The following is a 21,391-nucleotide window of genomic DNA, read 5'->3' as shown; positions in this document are numbered from 1 at the left end:
GTTAGGGGCGGGCCATGGGGGTCCAGGCCCGTCCAAAAAGGTCACTGTGCCCCCTCAGCTGAATTCTCCTGACAAAAAACTAAACTGAAATAACAGCTAAGCTATTAGTAAAATGAAGTCATTCAGTTTGGTAACGGAAGGACTTAACACTGCAATGCAAAATAAAACACAAAACAGTGATAGTTTTGCATTTAGGAAACAACTAGGACATGTACTTTGGCTTGATTACATTGTTTTCTATTGGAGTGTCCTAACTGGCTGCAAGCAACATGGTGCTGCACAGCGCGGCGTGACGTTTTGTCTGAACTTCTATGGGATACACGGTTCCTATTTTTTCAACCCATCTTTGAGGTGGTTACGTCTTCAGCTCCAGTCTGATCTGGAGCTCACAGCTGATATGTTCCTGGTTTGTTTACATGATGTAACAGAAGTGCAGTTTTAATGTATTCAGTGGACAGAGAGCGTCAGATGCTACGCGATGCAGCGCGATAGTCGGACGCTCGCATCCAGTTAGGACACGGTGTTAGTTTATAACCTGTTTTTGTGGACATAACAGCATGTCTATGCGTGCGTGCGCACCTGTGCGCTTAAGTGGCAGTATGTATACCAGGGGCGTGTCCAGACATTTTTGATAGGGGTGGCACCAGTGGGGCACTGACTTATGCAGTGGTGGCATGAAGTGTGAGCAGGAGCGCCTGCGCACAGACATATACACTCACGTATGCACGCACACACACACACACACACACACACACACACAAGAAAATACACACCCACACCCAGGTGTCGGCATAGCATTAATTTACCATTTTTGTCTCCACAACCCATATCTACTTCACTTACTAACACCGCAAGCAAGAATAGACCTACTAGTCACAACATTCAGGAAAAGGCAACATACAAATGTGATTGAAAACTACCATACTTTATTCTAACCTCAAAACAACCTTCCAAGGTATGATATACAGTACATACAAAAAAGACAATGCACTTTCTGTATAAAGTGCACTGTATAAAGTGCCAACAAAATTACAATAAATAAGCCTGTTTGGGCAAAACATTTACTTGACAAAACTTGACAAAACTTGTCACATGTGCCACAGTGTAGTAAGTTACTGTAGTATTCTCAGCAACAGAGAAACCTGAACTCCCAGGTATAAACAAAAGTCACATCCCTCCTCACATACCAGCAAATCTTGTTTTAACATTGTAAAGTGAACTGTTAAATAATGCCAAAATAATTAGTAAATTCCCAAAGTAGGTTACATACAAAAGAAAATCCTTATTCTAAAACAGTCACTTTATAAAGTGCCAACAAAATTAAAATAAATAAGACTCTTTGGGCAAAACTGTGCAAAACTTTACATGTGCAACAATGTAAATGGTTGGAGGTACAGACCGTGTAGAATATTTTATCAACAGATATAGCTGACCTTATCAGAGCTTATGTGTGCATAAAAAAAGCTTACATCACTTGTAACAAATCTTGTTTCAACACTGATTTGTTACAGTAATAATGCTACAAAATAACCTGTGACTCCAAAAGCCAACATAAGAAAACAATGCACATTCAAAAACACAGTCACTCTCCGCCTATAAAGTGCAAACATATTTAAAATACATACGCCTCTTTGAACAAATTATTTAACCAAACAAATTATAAACTTTACATGTGCTACAGTGTTGGTTACTCTAGTATTACCTAGTATTACCATTCAAGAGACCCAATCTGTTTTGACAGTTCCTTCCTTCCTTCCTCCCTTCTTCCTGTCCTTCTCTCTTTCTTTCCTACCTCTGTCCTTTCTCTGTTCTTCATTCCGTCCTTCCTCCCTCCCTTCTTCCTTCCTTGACCTGAGGAAAACAGGAGGGTTAAAACAGTGCAATTCGCCTGTTCTTGTGTTTGCTTGCAAACACTTTGATAAAATCATCCATGTTGAGTGCCCTCGCTCTTCTTGACTCAATACTTAGCAAACCTAAATGGCTTAGTCTGTTGTCTAGCATGGTTGTCCTCAAATGAGTTTTAATGAGCTTTAGAGCTGAAAAACTCCTCTGACTGACTGCTCTGCCTCTGCTCTGGCTCTATTTTGGATTTCTTTCTTTTGAAGAAATCCTTTATATTCTGATTTCTTTTCATACTGTAATAGTCCCATAATGCACGAAATTCTTATATGTTGTACAATAGATAATTGTGCATACACACGAATGAAAACGAAATGTAATTGATGTTACACGGGTCTAACATAACAATGTTACGTAGTACAGAATAGCTAAATGTTAGCTTTAGCATCGTTGACAGTCAAAACAGTGTTTGCTAATGAGATGAGATGATGACAGCCTTGTGCCAATTACAATAAAAAGAAATAAAACAAGACAGGGTAAATGTTTAGCTTATTACCGTTACAGCTTTTAACTACAGGCACAGTAAGTGTAGTAAAATGTAGGCTACTCACATCTTTCACGACGACGCTCCAGAGACGTGTTGCTTCGATAGACTGACTGTAGAAAAAAAGTTTGTTTCACCTGTAGGTTCACCTGCTCAAACTTCTTCTTCTTCGCGCCTTTTTTTTGCAGGCTACATACTACTTTAGCGCATCTCTGCCTCTCAGGTTTGAGAAGGAACTGCAACTTTAAACAAGAGTGCAGTTTACATTCAGTGCCGTGGCCCGCCTCTGACTGGGCATATAGCCAATCATATTTTAAGATATTGGGGTGGCACTTGGGGTGGCCAATCAGATTTCAGGGGTGGCCTGTGCCACCCAAGGCCACTCCCTGAACACGCCAGTGATGTATACACCTCTCTGTCAGTTTATTTATTTCATGAAACATGATAATGTTAAAGATACACTTAAAAAAAGGCAATATGAGGTGAAACAAATGCCCCCGCTGTCAAAGCTGATAGCCCGTCCGCCCCTAACACTCTGGCGCCGACCCTGATCATGACTGAGCTTTAGTTTAATTAACTTTATTTCCAAAATTAACACTTTTTTTTCTCGAAATGCATGACTTTATCCTAATTTTTACAACATTTTTCTCAAAATATTCTGACTTTATTGAAATTTCAAAGAACACAGATATGTGGGATATGATTTGAATGTGCAGAACGTTTTTGAACATGAGCAGAAATATTGCTTAAACACATATATGAACTGTTAAAGTCAAGGGGTTTATAAATTAATTAAAATTAATTTATCATTGATATGAATAGGCCACATGTAGGCTACATTTAAAGAGGTTACTTCCCAAAGAAGACATAAAAGAGGATGGAAGTGTAAATCATGCCTATGTGTTTGTGTTGACTCAAGTTGATCCACTGTACAGGAGAATAAATATTTTAAAGTAATACAGAATGCCTGAGAGCCTGACTGCATTATATTACATTATATTTTGAATTGTCACCTGGCGCCTGAATTTTGTGTTTTTACCGAAGTAAAGATAATTCCACAATTTATGGTAGAATGGGGTGTTGCAATGTTACTTGGTAAAGATATTATATTTCCCTCCATTAGTCATTTTCAAAAAAATACTTGTCATGTTTGCTCATCATGTAATTATATTTATGACAAAATATAAAGAAATTAATGCAGGAAAAAATGCAATATCTGCAACATTCCACCAGCAGCAAAATCATCAGGATGTTCCACAAAATGTTTTATGTGCAAGATTTAGTGCTTTTATTTATCCTCTCAAATAATTAGCTCAATCAGCGTGAATGGTAATGTGCCTTTGCAGTAATAGTGTATGTTGTATTTGTCTCAATAGTTTCGTCATAGGCCTACAGCACGACTCTGTAAAGATGAAGAGCAGATAAAATGGATGAAGACAACGATGACAACACAGCAGCAGGAGGAGGACTGTCTGTAACCAAGTCTGTACCATCTGCAGCCAATGACACAGGTAATATTTGAAACAAGAATTGATGTACAGTAACATTCATTTTATAGATTATGTTTCAGTTGAGTTTCAAACACTGAGGAAGTGTTAAAACATATCAAACTCATCATGTGAATGTGAGAATTAATTATATACTTTTATTTTGTCATTGAGTTTGTGTGAACTCCATATAACTTTGACAATGCTGCTTCATTGATTACTGCAGTGTTACATAGTGATGTCGTTCTCTGTTTATTTTGTTTCAGTGATACCTGAACTCACACTTGTGTTAATTGGTGACGCAAATTCTATTGAGATTGGATCAAAAAACATCTTAATTGACCATGACGAGCAAACAAATGTGGAACAGTTTTCAACCAAACTGTATGATTTGTGTGGTCGGCACATCTCTGTCATTAACATGCTTTGTCTACAAAACATTGATAAATTCCCATTGAATCAGGAAATCCATGCCTTTCTCTTACTGGTACCGCATGGTCTACATAGCAGCCATTACAGTTCAGGAGTGCAGTGGTTAGAAAAAGCTTTTGGGAAAGGATCACTTGCTTATGTAATGACAGTTGTGACTCATGAGTCAGATGAAACATGTGAAGGTGCATTGACCGACCTGAACGCCAACAGCAGTTTTGTTGAAAAAAGATATCACACATGTACGAAAAGTATGATGGATGAAAGAGAGATAATAGCTCTGCTGGAAAAAATAGACGTCATGGTCTCTGAAAATGGTCACCACGGCTACAGTGGAGTGATGTGTGGTGAAAATAGAGGGAAGAAAGAACACCTAGACCACAGATCCCCCAAAGAAGAGAGGATCAATACCTCAGTGTTTCAGCAAAATCAAACAAGTGAGGTTTTAATCTTTAATGTGTATTCACAGATTACACCTATGGAGGAACCTGACAAAATCTAGATTTAATAAATGACCGGATATTTAAATAATAATACAAAATAAATGTAGGCATTAATTAATTGATGAAATGTGACATAAATTGATATTTCTGTTATAATTTGCTTCTTTATTTATTTACCTTTGTATTAATCCCCCTATCTACTCTACTACTCTACTCTAAATTTTCCCTGTTATTTATTTATTTATTTTTAACTTTTAAATGTATTTATTTTTATCTTAACTTTATTTTTCAATGTATTTACTAATTATTAAATTGTATTTATTTATTGATTTGTGAATTATTTTCCCTTTGCATTTCCATCCCATTTATTTCCCCTGACTTATTTATTTATGTATTCTTTTCTTTCTACATTTCTTCATGCATTTCTTTTTTATTATGCAAATTAGGTGGCTGTCATTCAACGTGGGACATGGGGTCAACTTTTCACCTATTGGTTGATCGAGATGTCAGAGCATAAATTGACCATAGAGTGCTCCAGGGATGACGTATTTTTGTTGGCCAACCAGGAAGTTAGCATCGCCTTGGGTTCCCTTGACAAAAAGCCAATGGGATTTTCCCTTTGGGTTTTGGATTATTGCTGAAAATAAGCTGTGTGGCAAACACACATTTATAATACTTACATGTTTTGTTCTGTAAAATAATCTTCACAAATGAACACCACTTTTATGATTTTTGAAGTGTGAATGCAATCGCCAGGAGTAAAAAGCTAACGTTAGGCTATAAAGGAACTACAGCATGGTTGCATGAGCGCGAGTTTACACAACGAGGCTGTAAATCTGGACGAGTTGGCGTGATGACGTTTTGTAGTCTCATTTAGCCACTGCTGTTAGCAACCGCCTTTCCTAAGACACACAAAAAAACTGTACATTTTTAAAAAGAAAACCTTATTTCAGGCATCTTACTAAAAACCCATTAAAAAAAACCATTGACTTCCAGACGAGGGAACCAGAAGTGCTAAAATGCTAACTCATTTCCGGGTTTTAGGACTCATTCCTGTAGAACTCTATATGCTAGCTAGCTAACTAACGCTGTCTGCTCCAACTCCAGTCTTCATTCCTGCTGCTGCTCCGACTGCTATCCGTGTGCAAACGATAACTATCATATAATTGATCTATGCACTCTGACCCCATGACACATGTTGAATGAAAGCCCCCTCATTTGCATAATGAAGCAGAAATGCATATGAAATGTATAAAGAAAAGAAAAACAGAAATAAATAAGTTTGGAGGAATAAATATGAGGGAAAATGCAAAGGAAAAATCATGCAGAACTAAATAAATAAGTAAATACAAATATACATAAATGAATACATACAATTTAATAATGAATAAATACATCTAAAATAAAAGGATAAATGCAAAAATAAATAGATTTAAAAGTTGATAAAAATAAATAAATAATCAGGAAAATTAAATACAAGAGTAAATTAATACATTATTACAAAGTTAAATTAAAAAAGAAATATCAGTTTCTGTCACATTTGATCAATTAATGATTGTCTACATTTTTTTTTAAATATATTTTTGGTACATTTACTGGCATATTTATTTATTTATCGACTCATTTATTTACTTTTGATTTTGGCAGGTTCTAATGTGGACAGAACTTAAATTAGAAATACATCAAAGCTTTGATTTTGAATCTTTTAAAGCAAGCAGATATTTGAGCATGAGAGTATAGTAGTAATAATTGTTCTGAAACATAAAATACAATAGCTTTAGGTTAATAGGTTTTAATGCACACATCTTGATTCTCCAGTTGAATAAATAAAAATTAATCATTAATTTCCGGGGAAACAACTCTTTTTTTTTAAAGCCTATTTAGCGATCAATGTTGCTGAACAGGGTGGTTCCAAGGTTTGCTTACAGGATGTGAAAGATTGAATGAGACATCATTATGAAAACCAAGTCATCTTTTTTAACTTTACCTAAATGGTTTGGGGTGTCTTTATATTACCAACCGTGTCAGATTAATTCATTAGGTTATGAGGACCCTGTACAATTTATAGGCATCATCCTGCAACTGTCAAGTCTCTAATATCACAGTACAACCAAAATCACATCAAAATCAATCACATCACATAACTGACCAAAAATGTCTTTATAAAGTCATACAACCCAACGTGCAAAAAGACAAAAAAAATAAACACACACAATTTCTAGATTATTTTAATATTTTCTTTTTGCAGTAAAACTTCAATGTCTTTTTCTGACCTGAAGAGGGTGATATTATGTAAAATATTATGTTATTATGACAGATATTATGGAAAATCATTTGCAGAAATAAATGGAATTTAACACAGACACATTACAAATACAATGAAAGTAAGATGGTTAACTAATAGTGTTATTTCTAAACCTTGATCTTGTGCAATCTGCTTTTTTCTTGCATTAAGCTGCAGTAGAAGATATGGAGGTGGATGCAGCTGAAATCAAGGTAAGCTCAATAGGGATCATGGTTATAGAACAGCATGCGTTTTCTAAAACTACCCATATTTATTTGAAATTTGGAAATGAGCATATTGTTTTACCTTGCTTTTATATTTTTGTATTCCTTTATTGAATTGGTGCACCACTGTGTGTTACTGAGTGATGGTATATTTATCTTGTTGCTGTTTTTAGTTATTACTGAAATTATTCTTTATCTCAAATGCTCTAACCAGGTGAACTACTGTAAAGGTTATATAAAATCTCATATTTTCTTAGCAGGACTCAAAGAAGACTGGTGACAGCACGGGGAGAAAGTCTGAAATCAAGACTGTATCATCTGCAACCAAGAAGAAAGGTAACATTTTAAGGAATATTTTAATGTAAGATAACCCCAAACTGTCAAAAATAGAGCTAATTATAGCTTTTAACATTCAAAATAACTTGCAATGAACATTAGAAAAACATATTGGTTGATCTATCCCTCTGGTTCATTGCTGTCCTTCAGGTACCTTAGATATGGATACGAGTGGGAACATGGATAAGGTAAGAAACTCCAAATTTAATACACAAGATCTTAAAGACTATTTACTTTATATCCCATTGTGTGATATTATCATTTTCTACATACAGTACATATTTATTTACTTATTTACAGCAGTCAGCGGAGATTTCTGAAGAGATCAACAGGAAGAAACAATATCAAAGAGAAGCTGAAACACTGCTTGGCAGACTTCACCTTCAAGACAAACATCAACAGAAGTTGTCACCAGCAGATTTTCTTAAAGTAGGTCCACCTGTGAAACAGGACCATGACACATCTGAGAAAGATCTCGCTCTTACTTTTCTTCAGAGGTTGATGATGTTAGACTACACAGCCAGATATGTTTCTGTGAAACAAGACAGTCCTGAGGTGAGCAATTCAAATCCTGTTCCAGTGTTTGACACTGTTGACACAGACGACGATGACTTGGATGCTCTTTACAGCAACAGTGTAGACTTTGACAAATCAGAACAAACTTATGTCCATCCAATGGATGTTCAAATGGCAGTATTTCACTGCTCAGACAGCTTCTTTAAGCAGAACATGATTACAAAGCTATCACAATGTCAGTACGCCTTACCTTTGCTTGTTCCTGACCCTGTCACAATGGATATTGGCTGTCCTCTGTGGACATTCAGACAAATAAGAAAAACATGGAAGATAACTGAAATCAAAGACAATTCAAACATTGTCACCATGAAGAGTATGCCCATCTGCAAAGCTGAGACACCCATGGTGTCATTTTTCCGCCTGGGTTCACTATCTCTGTCTAAATCTCAGCTGATGAACTCTTTGATCAACGACCGTCACAACACCTTCTTCCACAGAAACTGCCCAGGTAGCACCAAGTCTCGACATCTGATGGATGGTGTGGCAGAGATTGCCTGGTACTGCCCTGCTGGAAAACCCAATGATGCCTTCAATGACTGCATTGCCTTCTGTAATCTTCATGGTGATGCTCTGTCGATTGAAAAACAGCGCCACATACTGACTGACAGATCTTCAGTCAATGTTGTTCTTGTACCAAGTCTGGAAAAAGATGATAAAAGTAATACAATTATCTCAGCCCTTTACAAGTCTCCAAAGCCTCTCATTATTCTCATTGCTGATAATGATTGTGGTGCTGTTCCGATCAAAGAGGGAAAATACAAAGTTGGTCTAAAGGACAGAAGCCATTCGGATGTTTCTGAAGAACTGAAAAAAATCATTGGAAACATTTTGTCTGGACCACATGCATCCTTCCAGCTTGAAACCATGGCTGAAGTCACTGGAATCAGAGTGGATGAAGAAGATGAAGCCTGTCAAAAAGGAAGATCTGCTGCTATGAAAGTAGTAAACTTGCTTCAGGGGATGGATGTTTCAAAGATCAAAGATACATTTCTCCCTTGTCAAGGCCAACTGTGGCATGAGTGGTGCAAAATAAACAAAGAACTGTATCACCTCAAAGGAAACATTGAGGAGGAGAAATGTGAAAAGCAACAAAAATTAAACCAAATACGACAAAAACAACACACTGCTTCCTGCAGTGAACCGATGAAGTTGTTCATTGAAAGCCTCTCATCTTTGCCATCAACAGACAAAGTCTATTTCTTGAAATGGACTCAGATCTTAATAGATGCCCTCTCCACAGACGATCTCTCTTCAATTCTCCGAAACTATGATGAAAAGTGGACTGAAGTCTTGGCTTTGAAGAAGAAGCATGACAAATCTGATCTGTTAAAGACAAAGCAAACTGAGCTTGATGAAATATCAACCAAACTACAGTCAGCAACTTTTGGCTTGGAGCACATCTTTAGAGAAATGGGACAGATCTATGAAGCCCATGAATCTCTGCAGAAACAAACAAAGATGGTACAGACTGACTGGTCTAAATACCCGGAGCTGGCTGCAGAGCTGATGATATCAGGACACCCAATGGAGCTGATGGATGGTGATGCAGGTCACGTACCTTTAACATGGATCTCTAGTCTTTTAGATGAAGTCATTAAGAAACTGGGCGACAAGAGGGTTTTTGTTTTGTCAGTTTTGGGTGTACAGAGCAGTGGAAAATCAACAATGCTGAATGCCATGTTTGGGTTACAGTTTGCAGTGAGTGCTGGCAGGTGCACCAAGGGGGCCTTCATGCAGCTAGTCAAAGTGTCAGAGGATATCAAGAAAGACTATCAGTTTGACTACATCCTAGTGGTGGACACAGAAGGACTGCGTGCTCTTGAGTTGGAAGGTAACGCCACTCTTCAGCACGACAATGAACTGGCAACATTTGTTGTTGGTCTGGGAAACATGACACTGATCAACATCTTTGGAGAGAATCCAGCTGAGATGCAAGATGTTCTGCAGATTGTTGTTCAGGCTGTCATGAGGATGAAGAAAATCAAACTTTCTCCAAGTTGTGTGTTCGTTCACCAGAATGTTACAGATATTGCAGCTGCAGAGAAAAACATGGATGGAAAGAGACGGCTGCAAGAAAAACTGGACCAGATGGCCTCACTAGCAGCCAAAGAGGAGGTTTGTGATGCTGAGTGTTTCAGTGACGTCATTGCATTTGATGTGCAGAAAGATGTGAAATACTTTGCCCAGCTATGGGAGGGAAGTCCACCTATGGCTCCTCCAAATCCAGGTTATAGTGAGAGCGTCCAAGAGCTGAAGACCATCATCCTCTCTAAAGCTTCCCGGTCTGCTGGGATTACTCTCTCACAGTTCAAAAGCAAAATCCAGGACCTGTGGAAAGCCCTGATGAACGAACAGTTTGTTTTCAGTTTCAAAAACACACTTGAAATTGCAGTATACAGAAAACTTGAGGTCCAGTATGGGAACTGGACCTGGGCCCTGAGGAGCAACATGTTGACCATTGAGAATGGGCTTCATACCCAAATTGAAAATGGAAAACTTGACAAAGTCGAGCCAAATTATCTTCATAAAGAAATGAACAAAACCTATGGAGAAATCGGAAAAAAAATGACAACATACTTTGATGATGACAGAGACAAAGAAATGTTGGTTCAGTGGCGAGGACAATTTGAAATCAAAATCAAGGAGTTTCATGATGAGCAAGTGAGAGCAGTTAAAAGAAAACTGGATGAAGTTATCCAGCAGAAGAACGCTTGTAAAAAGCTAGATGATAAGAAGACAGAGTTTGAAAACAAGCTGCTACAAAAGAGCAAAGAGCTCGCTCATCAGTTAAAGGACAAGGCAAAAGATGAAGAGGAACTTAAAAAGCACTTTGACTCTGTTTGGAGTGGCTTGGTTCGTGAACTAACTGCAGATACAAAACCAATTGAGGACATCAACTATGAAGAAGATCAGTCAACAATCCTTCAGGAGATTGGGTTTGAATGGCATCTCATAGCTGAATGTGAAAGCAGTGGCAGATTCAAAAAAATATCAGAGGTTGGAGATTACGCTCATTATGTATCTCTCAGCAAGCACCAAGATCTGAGTAACACAGAAGAAAAAGGTTTCCTTGACCTTGTTTCAGAAACCATGACAAAAGCAAAATATACCTTTAAGGGGTATTATCAGTCTGAAGAACAGCAACTGATCAGATCCTTCATTGATGGTGTTGAAAAACAGTCCCTTGATGCAATCAAGAGCAAACCTGTAGCTACAAGAGGCTACAAATCAACTTTCTTGCAGGAAGTGGCCAACCATGTGAAAGAAAAGGTGACTGAATTTGAATCAAAGAGGGAATATGCTCTGAAGAAGGAGTTTACAGTTGATCTCATACTGTATGTGTTTCACAGAGCAGGGAGATGGCTTTCAGAGTCCCACAAGAAATTCAAAGAGAACAACGATGCACTCGCTTATGTAGAAAGCAAGAACATGCAATATTACAACATTTTCAGCAGCTTCTGCAAAGGAAACTCGTCTGCTGTTGTGCTTGGAGAACTGATCTGTGAGAAACTGAAGAGTTCCTCTGTTGAGGCCGTCTGTAACAAGACTGCCATTGATCTCGCTGGAGAGATGAGGTGCAGTTTCCCAGCATTCAGTGGGAACAGGCTGAACTTGGAGAAACACATGTTGAAATTGCTCGCAGAGAAAGAGAACTTTGATGGTTTTATCACCTACATCCAACACCCAAGGAGACAAGCGGAGGAATTTATAAGAGATGAAGTACAGAAATATATCTACACAGACAACACAGATAAAGCCCAGAACATACTCCAGAAAAATGTTGAAGACATCAAAAATCTTGTGAGTCAAGCTTTATTTACTGCAACAGAGGAAGTCAAAAAGAAGAACAAGGAAGAAGGAAAAGAGGAAGGAATGCAGAAGGAAGAAGAAAAGAAAGAAGTAAAAAAAGGAGACCTGGACATGTGGATGGAGGAATTTTCCAGTTTGCTCAAAAATAAGCTAACATTCAACACCATCTGTTATGAAAACTTCAGTGACATAAACAGTTTTGACTTTCTCAAAGAAGAGATAGAGAAAGGTCTTGCATCCATCATAAAGGAGATGAGCAGCCTCTCATTGGATAAGATGAAGGAATTCAGGATGAAGCCTGATCAAATCCTCATTGATCAGCTGTGTAACTGCTGCTGGGTAGAGTGTCCATTCTGTGCAGCTGTTTGTACCAACACACTGGAAGATCACAGTCCTGATGACCACAGCGTACCTTTTCATCGATGTTATGCAGTCAAAGGTACATCCTGGAAAAATACAAAAGATCTGTGTGTTAATTTCTGCACAACATTAGTTACAAGTGATTACGTTTTTTACCTTGGTCATGAGTCAGAAAAGTCAATTCCCTTCAAACTGTACCGAACTGCTGGCCCACGTTATGCTAACTGGAGAATTACCCCTGATGAGTCCAAGCTGAAATATTGGACATGGTTTCTGTGTCGATTTAAGAAGCAACTGGAAGACCACTATGAGTCAAAATTCCAGGGCAGAGGAGAAATTCCCAGCGAGTGGAAAAAACACACTAAGGAAGAAGCTATTCAAAGTCTGGATAAAATGTACAATCTGTGAGTGAGCCAACACAACCACAACCCAGCTAATGGCTGATAGTTGTTTTCACGTGGTTATTCATTCATCAGATTCCTGTAAAACAACATTCACAGACTTTTGTTAATTTGATCATGGACAGGTGAATTTGTCTGAGTGATCCATGTGGACAGTCAATGAATCATTACAAACTACACGCGATTAGACAGGCACACAAAAATGTAACACTTCAAACAAGAGTGCACAAGAAAAATATCGACCTGGAGAATTTAGTCAGTCATAAAATCTTTAATATACTAATAATCATTTCAAGTGCATTGTTTAATGAGGATTTCTGTAAATGAAAATTGTTTCCATGAAGGTAAAGCAGAGAGAAAAACAGTTTTGACTTTCTTAAAGAAGAGATAGAGAAAGGTTTTGCATCCATCATAAAGAAGATGAGCAGCCTCACATTGGATAAGATGAAGGAATTCAGGATGAAGTCTGATCAAATCCTCATTGATCAGCTGTGTAACTGCTGCTGGGTAACATGTCCATTCTGTGTAGCTGTTTGTACCAACACACTGGAAGATCACAGTCCTGACAAACACAATGTCTCATTTCATCGACCTGCTGGGATCAATGGATGGCACACTAGAGGCACAGTGGAACTGGTCACCAATTTCTGCCCAACATCAGTTGCAAGTGATAGAAGTTTCTATCCGCGTCATGATTCACATGACACCATTCCTTATAAACTGTATCAAACTGCTGGAGAGGAGTATGCAACATGGGAGATTACTCCTGATGCATCTAAGCTGACATACTGGAAATGGTTTGTATGTCGATTTCAAAAGCAACTGGAAGACCATTATAAATTAAAATTCCATGGCGAAGGAGAAATTCCCAGTGAGTGGAGAGACCACAGTAAACAAGAAGCTATTGATAGTCTGGATGAAATGTACAACCTGTGAGTGAACCAGAAACAACCAAGCTCTACTCAAAGTGACAGAAGCCCAAAGTGTCTTTAACTGTTCAAAAGAAATCATTTTTGATTTGATTGAAGGAGTGCAACAATATCAATGATGAGGATGAATCCTTTCAAAAATGACTGAAACAGTACCTGTTTATAATTTAATCAATAGTATTTTAGTTATTTTATGTATAGAGAGATTGAGTTGCAGTAAAACATTAAGCAGTAATCATTCCTGAAAATGTCCTAAAGCAAAGGAGAACATGTGTAATTACAAATGACGTGTTAGTTAGCCATTAAAGGATGACTGTAAAAAGTACGAGACCGATCAGAATTCATCAAAGGTTTTTGTTTAATTAGAAATATTTGTATTGTTATTATTTTACAAGATGATTAAGATGCATGATTTTTTTTTTTTCTTAAATATTTAAAGGAACTTTTTTAAAAGAAGGAATGTAGAAGTTTCTAGGTTTTCAGATATTATGGAGACATTTTCATTCCTCTAAAAATGGGAAAGTTAGATATGATTTGACTTTTGTTTTTATGTTTTTACTTTTATGTGAAAATCTCATCAAACAGAAATGACATGAAACTGTAAGTTGTTTGCTTTTCTAAAAAAAAGTTGATCAAGGTGCAAAATGAGTTCTGAGAAGTATATTCTTCATTCATCCAAAGATGTGTATTTTTAATACAAGATGCATGAAATGTTCTTCTCACAGTTTAAAGAGCAAATAAAGATGTAGGATGTTAAGCTGAGGCATGTTGACAGACATGTACATAGTTTAATTCATTCAGAATAAGAAATGGCAGCCATAATTGGTTATAATTTTAATTTTCACTTTTCTTTTTCTATAATACAGATCTCATTAAAATGCATCATTACAGGCAACACAAGTTTTGTAGTTTTGATTAAAGTTGTGTATAAATATCTCTGTAATTGTATTTTTTGTAAACTATCTTTTGAAGGATTTTGAAATAATTTTTCAATAGATTAAGAATTAGTTATAAGGTGGTTGTCCTGTCATTGAATTAATGAAATGTTGATTATGAAAATGCATGAAACTTGTATTTGAGACTTGTTGAGTTACACGAGTAACTCCACTGTTGTGAACAATTGAAATTATGTAAAAAAGAAAGAATGAAAGAATTTTTTTTATTGTTAACCATTTAGATATTTGTTGTGCAACTCATCTGAAAAACATTTTTACACAAACATTTTCATCGTACTATTTTGTATGTTTTTTTTCTTCAATAATTTGATGAACAATGCTTTATCTTTATGAATTTCTTGGAGTATTCAGCAATTTTTATACTTATTACTTATATTATCTCTTTTTAAATGATCTTATTACAGTTACTTTTTACTACTGCCAATATTGGAATTGTTTTTGTTGTTTGATTTATTAGACTCTTGTCATTGCTACAGTATATTGATATTCATAATTACTAACAGAAATATCAGTCTTTATGGATATTTTCTTTTTCTGTAATAAATCAGTCAATGGAGTTCATGCCTCGTCTGTCATTAATGAGCATCATGAGAAGACCAGATTTTCTCTTGACCCAATCTCAAAATATGTCTAAGATCTGCCACATACTAAATCAAGTGCATTTTATTTATGTAACCCAAAATCACAAATAATGTTAATTTTGTCAAGTATTTTTAGATTTAGTCTTAGTCCTGTGATCAAAAGTTCATGTTAGTTTTATTCATAGTAAATTCATCCTTTTTTATTTTTAATTTCCTTTCACATTCACGTTCCAAATGTTGACCAATAGGAGCACAGAGGCTCCTCCATGCACGACTGTAAATATGGCTAAGCAAAAGAAGAATGATGCAGTTGGTGCTGCATGGGGGAACAATTGTTGTTTTCCTCCAAGTCACAAGGTTTAGGGGAAATAGAGCTCCTTTGTAAAACAAAGGAAGAAGATGGTAAGCTATGATTGGTCTGGAACCACTGGGGGTCAGGCCTATGTTCCCTCAGCACCTAGGAATTTTTTCCCATCCAAATTAGGCTCTATGTTCCCTCATCTCCATGTTCCCTCAGCATCATCCCTGGCCCATGTTAAAATCTGTCTATACCTTTTTGAGATATCGCGCTAACAATATCCGATAACAGACAGACAATCTCGCTAGTACTCGATGCCTTCAGTGGTTGGGTTGGTTAGGCTTAGGCATGAGGAGTGAGATCGGTAAGGGTTAGGGTAAGAATATCAGGGTAAGGGTAGGGGGTCTTTAGGGGGAGATAGAAGGTCAACAGTAGATGTCACATAGAAGTGGTTGTCATCATCTGAAAGCTAACTGAAGATTAATTTGAGATGCAGCTCAGCACTGTGTGTCAAGTTGTGCTAGTCATAAATCAGAAATAAACATGAATTAATTAATTGATTCAAATAAATTGTGAAAGTTTCTAAGGGCTTAGAACATTATGATAGAAGTATATGATGGCCTTTCCCATGCTCTGTTATGTCTCATAAATTGTTGCCACAATTTTGGGGATGCAAAAAAACTGAATGGGATTAGCATAATCATGGCATGTCTGTAAAGGGGAGACTCGTGGGTACCCATAGAATCAATTTTCCTTTCTTATGCAAAGCCCCCATTTTGTGATTCAGTAGTCATACGATTGAGAAGTGGATATACAGTGTAGGAAGATGATTATTCCAAATAATAGACATCAGCTGTAAATAGAAACAGAAGGAAGTTGATTTAGATCTTCAAATGATCTTAGACCAAGTATGCTCTGGTTCACCAAGTCCTCTGCATCTCCATTAATCTCAGACATTAATGTCAGTAATGGACTCACTCGTGACCCTCAAGAAATTAATCAGGCATTTTACATTTCACTTTATTCCTCTGAAGAAAGTCTTAACCCTGAAGATCTCCACGAGTTTTTAAAAAGTTTTCCTACACCTAAAGTCAGTGCTATTGATAAAGTGGAAATTTTTGACAGCCCAATTACATAAGAGGAGATCAACAAAGCAATCATAGGTATGCAGAGTGGATAAAGCCCCGGTAAGGACGGTTTTCCCATCAAATTCTATAAAAAGCTTTCTGTAAATGTAGAACGCCGTCTTTTAAGTTTGTATCATGAATCACTTGAGACTGGAATCCTTCCACAAACATTACGGGAAGCCCAGATCTTTTTATTACTTAAGAAAGAAAAAGATCCATATTGATGTAGTTCTTATCGACCAATTTCACTGTTAAGCGTGGATGTGAAGATTCTCGCCTCTTATTTAGAAACTGTACTGCCTGATATTATATCCTCTGACCAGAGTGGTATTATCAGAAATATATATATTTTTTTTAATGTAAGGTGCCTGTTCAAAATGATCAATCACCCTCCAGATTCTCCAGTTCCAGATGTACTCATTTCTATGGATGCGGAAAAAAGCCTTTGATAAGGTTCATGTATTTATTTCATATTCTTAAAAGATTTGGGTGTGGCAATACATTTATTTCTTGGATCAGGTTACTAAACACAGCGCCGGTTTCTTCAGTTTGTACTAATAGTACCTACTCTAAACAGTTTCATATACGTAGAGGGACAAGACAGGGTTGCCTGCTCTCTCCTCTTTTATTTGCAGTCACTATTGAGCCTTTCTCTCTAGCCCTTCAGTACAGTACACAGATGAGAGGCATTGTAAGAGAGGGACAAGAACAACATGAGTCGCTTTATGTGGCTTATTTACTTTTATATATATCTGATCCCTCTACCGCTCTACATCATGTTTTAGACATTCTGAATATATTTGACAAACTCTCTGGCTATAAACTAAATTTGCAGAAAAGCGAATTATTTCCGATCAATGAGGCAGCCCGTAAATATCCCTTTGCCTCACTTTCTCTAAAAATTACTCACCTACTTACTTACTAGACATTAATGTAACTGATACATGTTCTAATCTCTTTGCAGCTAACTGTCTTACTCTTATGGACCAGGTGAAGTGCAGTCTAAACCGCTGGAGGTCATTAGGCCTACCACTGTCAGTTGCAGGTCGTATTAATTACATACAGATGAATATCCTCCCGAAATGTATTAATCTATTCCATACTACTATTCCATTACATACTTATTATATCCCGATTTTCATCCTCAAATAATTTTAAAATAAATCAAAAAGAATTATTTCATCCTATAACTGGAACCATAAACTTCTTTGACTATCAATGAAAACACTCCAATATTAAAAAAAGGCAGGAGGGATGTCATCTCCAAACCTTTTGGTGTATTACTGGCTGCTAACAGAAGCCCAATTCTGCACCGGCTCTACGAGGACCCAGGAGCAGATACACTATCTTGGTAAACACTTGAGTCCCTTTCATGTATCAAAATCTGGTTACAGGTTAGACATCACTTTGGCTGGACTCTTTTCTCCTTAAAATCTCCAATTCATTCAAATCACTGATTTAAACCCTCTCTGCTGGACAACACCTTTGTTGACTGGCACAACATGGCCATTAAGTCATTTGCTGATCTCTATTCTGATGGAATGTTTTTTAATTTCGCGATCTCTGTGAAAAATTTAAATGATCTAAAAACAATTTCTTTCGCTACTTACAAATTTGAGAATTTGTGGACAAAATGCTCCTTCAGGTCCCTGCTGTACCCTCTGTGATTGTATTTTAGAGCACACTTCATCTTTTAAAGGCATAATTTCTACCATATGTAATAAGCCTATACAGAAGATACATTTCAGTCTTATGTCTTTTAAAGCTGACTGGGAAACATTTCAGATAGTCTTTAGCATTCTCCTTTATTCAGATTAGATCCTGATGGGCAGGTTGGCACCTTGCATGACTCAGCAAAATCACCTGTCTCGGTAGAACAGTTCCTTCATGCCCCCTGCTGGCTATTTTTGGTGTCTCGTCTCCTACACTTTCCCTCTCAAAGGCAGAGGCAGATTGTATTGCCTCCAGCTGTCCAGTGCTCCTCAAACTGACTAAACCACCCTTCTTTACTCCCCTTGTCTTACATCTCCTGTGGGATGTAAGAATCATTATTCAGACTACAGGAGAAGCTTGAAACTCCTGTAGTCTGAGCCCAGCTTAACCTTGTTATGAGTCTTTATTGAATACAATTTTAACTACCATTCCTTTATGTACACAAAGTTATTTTAAAACCATTTCCTTTCTTTTTGTTTTTGAAAAAACTATCATCAGGAGCAGGTTAAATTAAAACCGAAAGCTTGAGACTGAATCAATGTCTCTGTCCTTTTTTGGACTAACTTTGGTAAATACTTTATGCCTTTTTAAAAAAAAAAACATGAACTGTTGTTGCAGCTCTTGCTCTGCAAATAGCAAGTGTTCAGCGTTGACAGCAGTATGTGCTTGGCAGTGTTTGAGTAGAGTGACCTCTATTGGTCATTGTTGTTTTCCTCCAAGTCACAAGGTTTAGGGGAAATAGAGCTCTCTTGCTTTCACTTTCACACAAAGTAAGGCAGCTAAATCAGTAATCACAAAACTAATTATTACTGATGTAGCTGTCTTACTTTCACTTTTACTCTTGTCATCACTGATTGACAGTGGTGGAAGAAGTACTCCGATCTTTACCACAGCATAAAAATACTCAGTTACAAGTAAAAGTCCTGCATTCTAAATGTTACTTAAGTAAAAGTACAAAAGTATTAGCATCAAAATATACTTAAAGTACCGAAAGTAAAAGTCCTCATCATGCAGAATAATATATATTATATTATTGGATTGTATTTATTGATACTTTAATGTTGCAGCTGGTAAATGTGGAGCTACTTTATATACTTAATAATTACTCAATAATACATCAAAATGTATTAGTTGGTTTATTATTTGTATTGAGAATCTGAATCTTCATAGTATTTAATAAAATGTAATTGATACTGTCAAATAAGTGTAGTAGAGTAAAAAGTAAAATATTTGCTTCTGAGATGTAGTGGAGTAGAAGTATAAAGTAACATAAAATGGAAATACTCAAGTAAAGTACAAGTACTTCAAACTTGTACTTAAGTACACTACTTGAGTAAATGGCATTGACACCACTTCTGATTTCCATGTAATGTGCATGCAGAGTTTCTCAGCTCCATAGAGCAAATTCAATGACTTCACTCCAATATCCAACTATGCACTTAAACATTCTTTGTAACATACTTACATTGAGATTATTCTGGTTCAAGGTTAAGAATGTCTCTAGATGTTTTATTTATGTTGTTATTAGTTCAAATCATTTCAGTGACTTCAGTGTGTTTTCCTCTTCTGTCTGCTTGCAGGTCTGCAGTCAGGATTTGTCACTCTGCCCCGCCTCTCTCGCCTTGACAAACAGTTTCAGGATGGAGACGTCCGGAAAGGGTCTCTACCAGACAGCGGTGGCTTCATGCTGACACGTTCAGACTCCCTCACCTCGTTCACTGTAGACCTTGGCCCCTCCCTTATGACTGAGGTACTGAACTTGATTGACAACCCCAGCTGCCTCCAGATGTCCAATCACAGCCAGGCAGCAGGTGAGGAAGAAGAAGGAGAGGAAGAGGAAGAAGAGGACGACAGCTCACTAACAGAGACGACTTCACCCAACCCTTCCATGGGTAGTGGGTCATTCAGCAGGAACATGAACAACAGGGGGCGCTCTGGTAGCTCCAACTGGGCAGAGCAAGAGGAGGAGAGGAGGTCACTGAGGACGCCGGATGAGTGCACTGGGTCTCCTCTGAGAGCCGAGCCTGCGATTGAGGCAGAAAGGTTCCAGAGGGCAGCTGACGTGCTGTCTCGCCATTATGGTGGCGGGTCCTTTACACAGGGAAGGAGGATGAGCAACGACACCACCTCGCCTGCTTTTTCCCAAAGCCGCAAAACACCGTGTGCCTTTTCTGAAGAGGAGGAAGAGATCAAAGTCTAGATGCTGAAAGTCTTTCTGGAAAAAAAAGCAGTGACTTCATTGATCCAATAAAACCGCAGAAACCGTCCAGTGACCTGAGTTCTGGGTTCAAGCCAGAGAGGCTGAACAGTGTGATATTCTGTTGTTCCTCCACAGAAACATCCCTCCTCTTCTAACATGCAGCCACATGAGGGCGTCATTGACTAACTACCAGATCCCGTTCTGTATTCAGTTTCTGCAGGATGGATGCTTGATGCTGATCTTGACCCTGGATGATTTTATAGATTATTTAAACTACTCTAAAGATAGAAGTCATTGAGTGAGTTTAACACCACAAAATGGATTATTTTCAACACAAACTATTAATAATGACTTTTTAGTTTTAACAAAGATTTAAAAGTCAGTGAAATATATCCCACCTGCATTAATCATACTCACAACAGTTGACTGAATATACTGTATATACACTGTACATAATCACTCACTACATAATCATGATGTTCAACAGCAAAATACATTTTACATAAATACAGATGTTCAGGTTCAAAGGTCCGAGGCGTCAAGCTGAACCTGATATTTGATGAACAAAGATTTATAACCACCGTGATAATTGTGAATAAATGAACTGTAATCAGGAATAATGGTGTGATAAAACCAAGATAGTTGTACAATTACAGCTGATATTCCTCTGAAGTCTATGTGATCACTGCACCTGTAACATGTATATAGTACTGTTTATCAAGCTTTTATCAGTTTTTTTTTTTTTTTATTAAAAATGATATGGCTGATGTAATAAAGGCCTGCTCTGAAATGTCTGCTATTTTTTTTTTAAAGAAAAAAAAAGTTAAATCTACATTAAAGTCCCTCAAACAGCT

The 21,391-nt window shown here is 37.2% G+C and overlaps 3 protein-coding genes across 6 annotated transcripts in view; all 3 read left to right on the top strand.

Moving 5' to 3' along the window:
* Nucleotides 1–12,740, top strand: part of LOC141780286 (interferon-induced very large GTPase 1-like) — a 16,410-nt gene extending 3,670 nt beyond the window's left edge. For 2 of the 4 annotated variants that reach the window (XM_074655442.1, XM_074655441.1), the window contains exons 2-6: nt 3,771–3,894; nt 7,204–7,238; nt 7,508–7,586; nt 7,737–7,774; nt 7,887–12,740. In XM_074655442.1, the coding sequence (XP_074511543.1) occupies nt 3,810–3,894; nt 7,204–7,238; nt 7,508–7,586; nt 7,737–7,774; nt 7,887–12,740 (5,091 nt within the window). In that variant the 5' untranslated portion in view covers nt 3,771–3,809. Of the gene's footprint in view, nt 1–3,770; nt 3,919–7,203; nt 7,239–7,507; nt 7,612–7,736; nt 7,775–7,886 lie in introns of those variants that run through there. The other 2 variants (XM_074655443.1, XM_074655444.1) reach the window with 2 other exon arrangements.
* Nucleotides 12,741–13,153: 413 nt separating this feature from the next.
* Nucleotides 13,154–15,113, top strand: LOC141780288 (interferon-induced very large GTPase 1-like). Its single transcript, XM_074655445.1, has one exon. It carries the CDS (start codon nt 13,154–13,156, stop codon nt 13,667–13,669), a length of 516 nt encoding a protein of 171 aa, XP_074511546.1. The 3' UTR covers nt 13,670–15,113.
* A 2,765-nt stretch (nt 15,114–17,878) lies between these two features.
* Nucleotides 17,879–21,391, top strand: LOC141781526 (uncharacterized). The gene is made up of 2 exons (XM_074657349.1): nt 17,879–17,975; nt 19,918–21,391. The coding sequence occupies exons 1-2, from the start codon at nt 17,879–17,881 to the stop codon at nt 20,535–20,537; spliced, it is 717 nt and encodes a 238-aa protein (XP_074513450.1). The 3' UTR covers nt 20,538–21,391.

Source organism: Sebastes fasciatus, chromosome 13, assembly GCF_043250625.1.
Source record: "Sebastes fasciatus isolate fSebFas1 chromosome 13, fSebFas1.pri, whole genome shotgun sequence".
Lineage (NCBI taxonomy): Eukaryota > Metazoa > Chordata > Actinopteri > Perciformes > Sebastidae > Sebastes > Sebastes fasciatus.
Note: the sequence above shows the minus strand (reverse complement) of the source record. Positions and strands in the feature narration are given on the sequence as shown.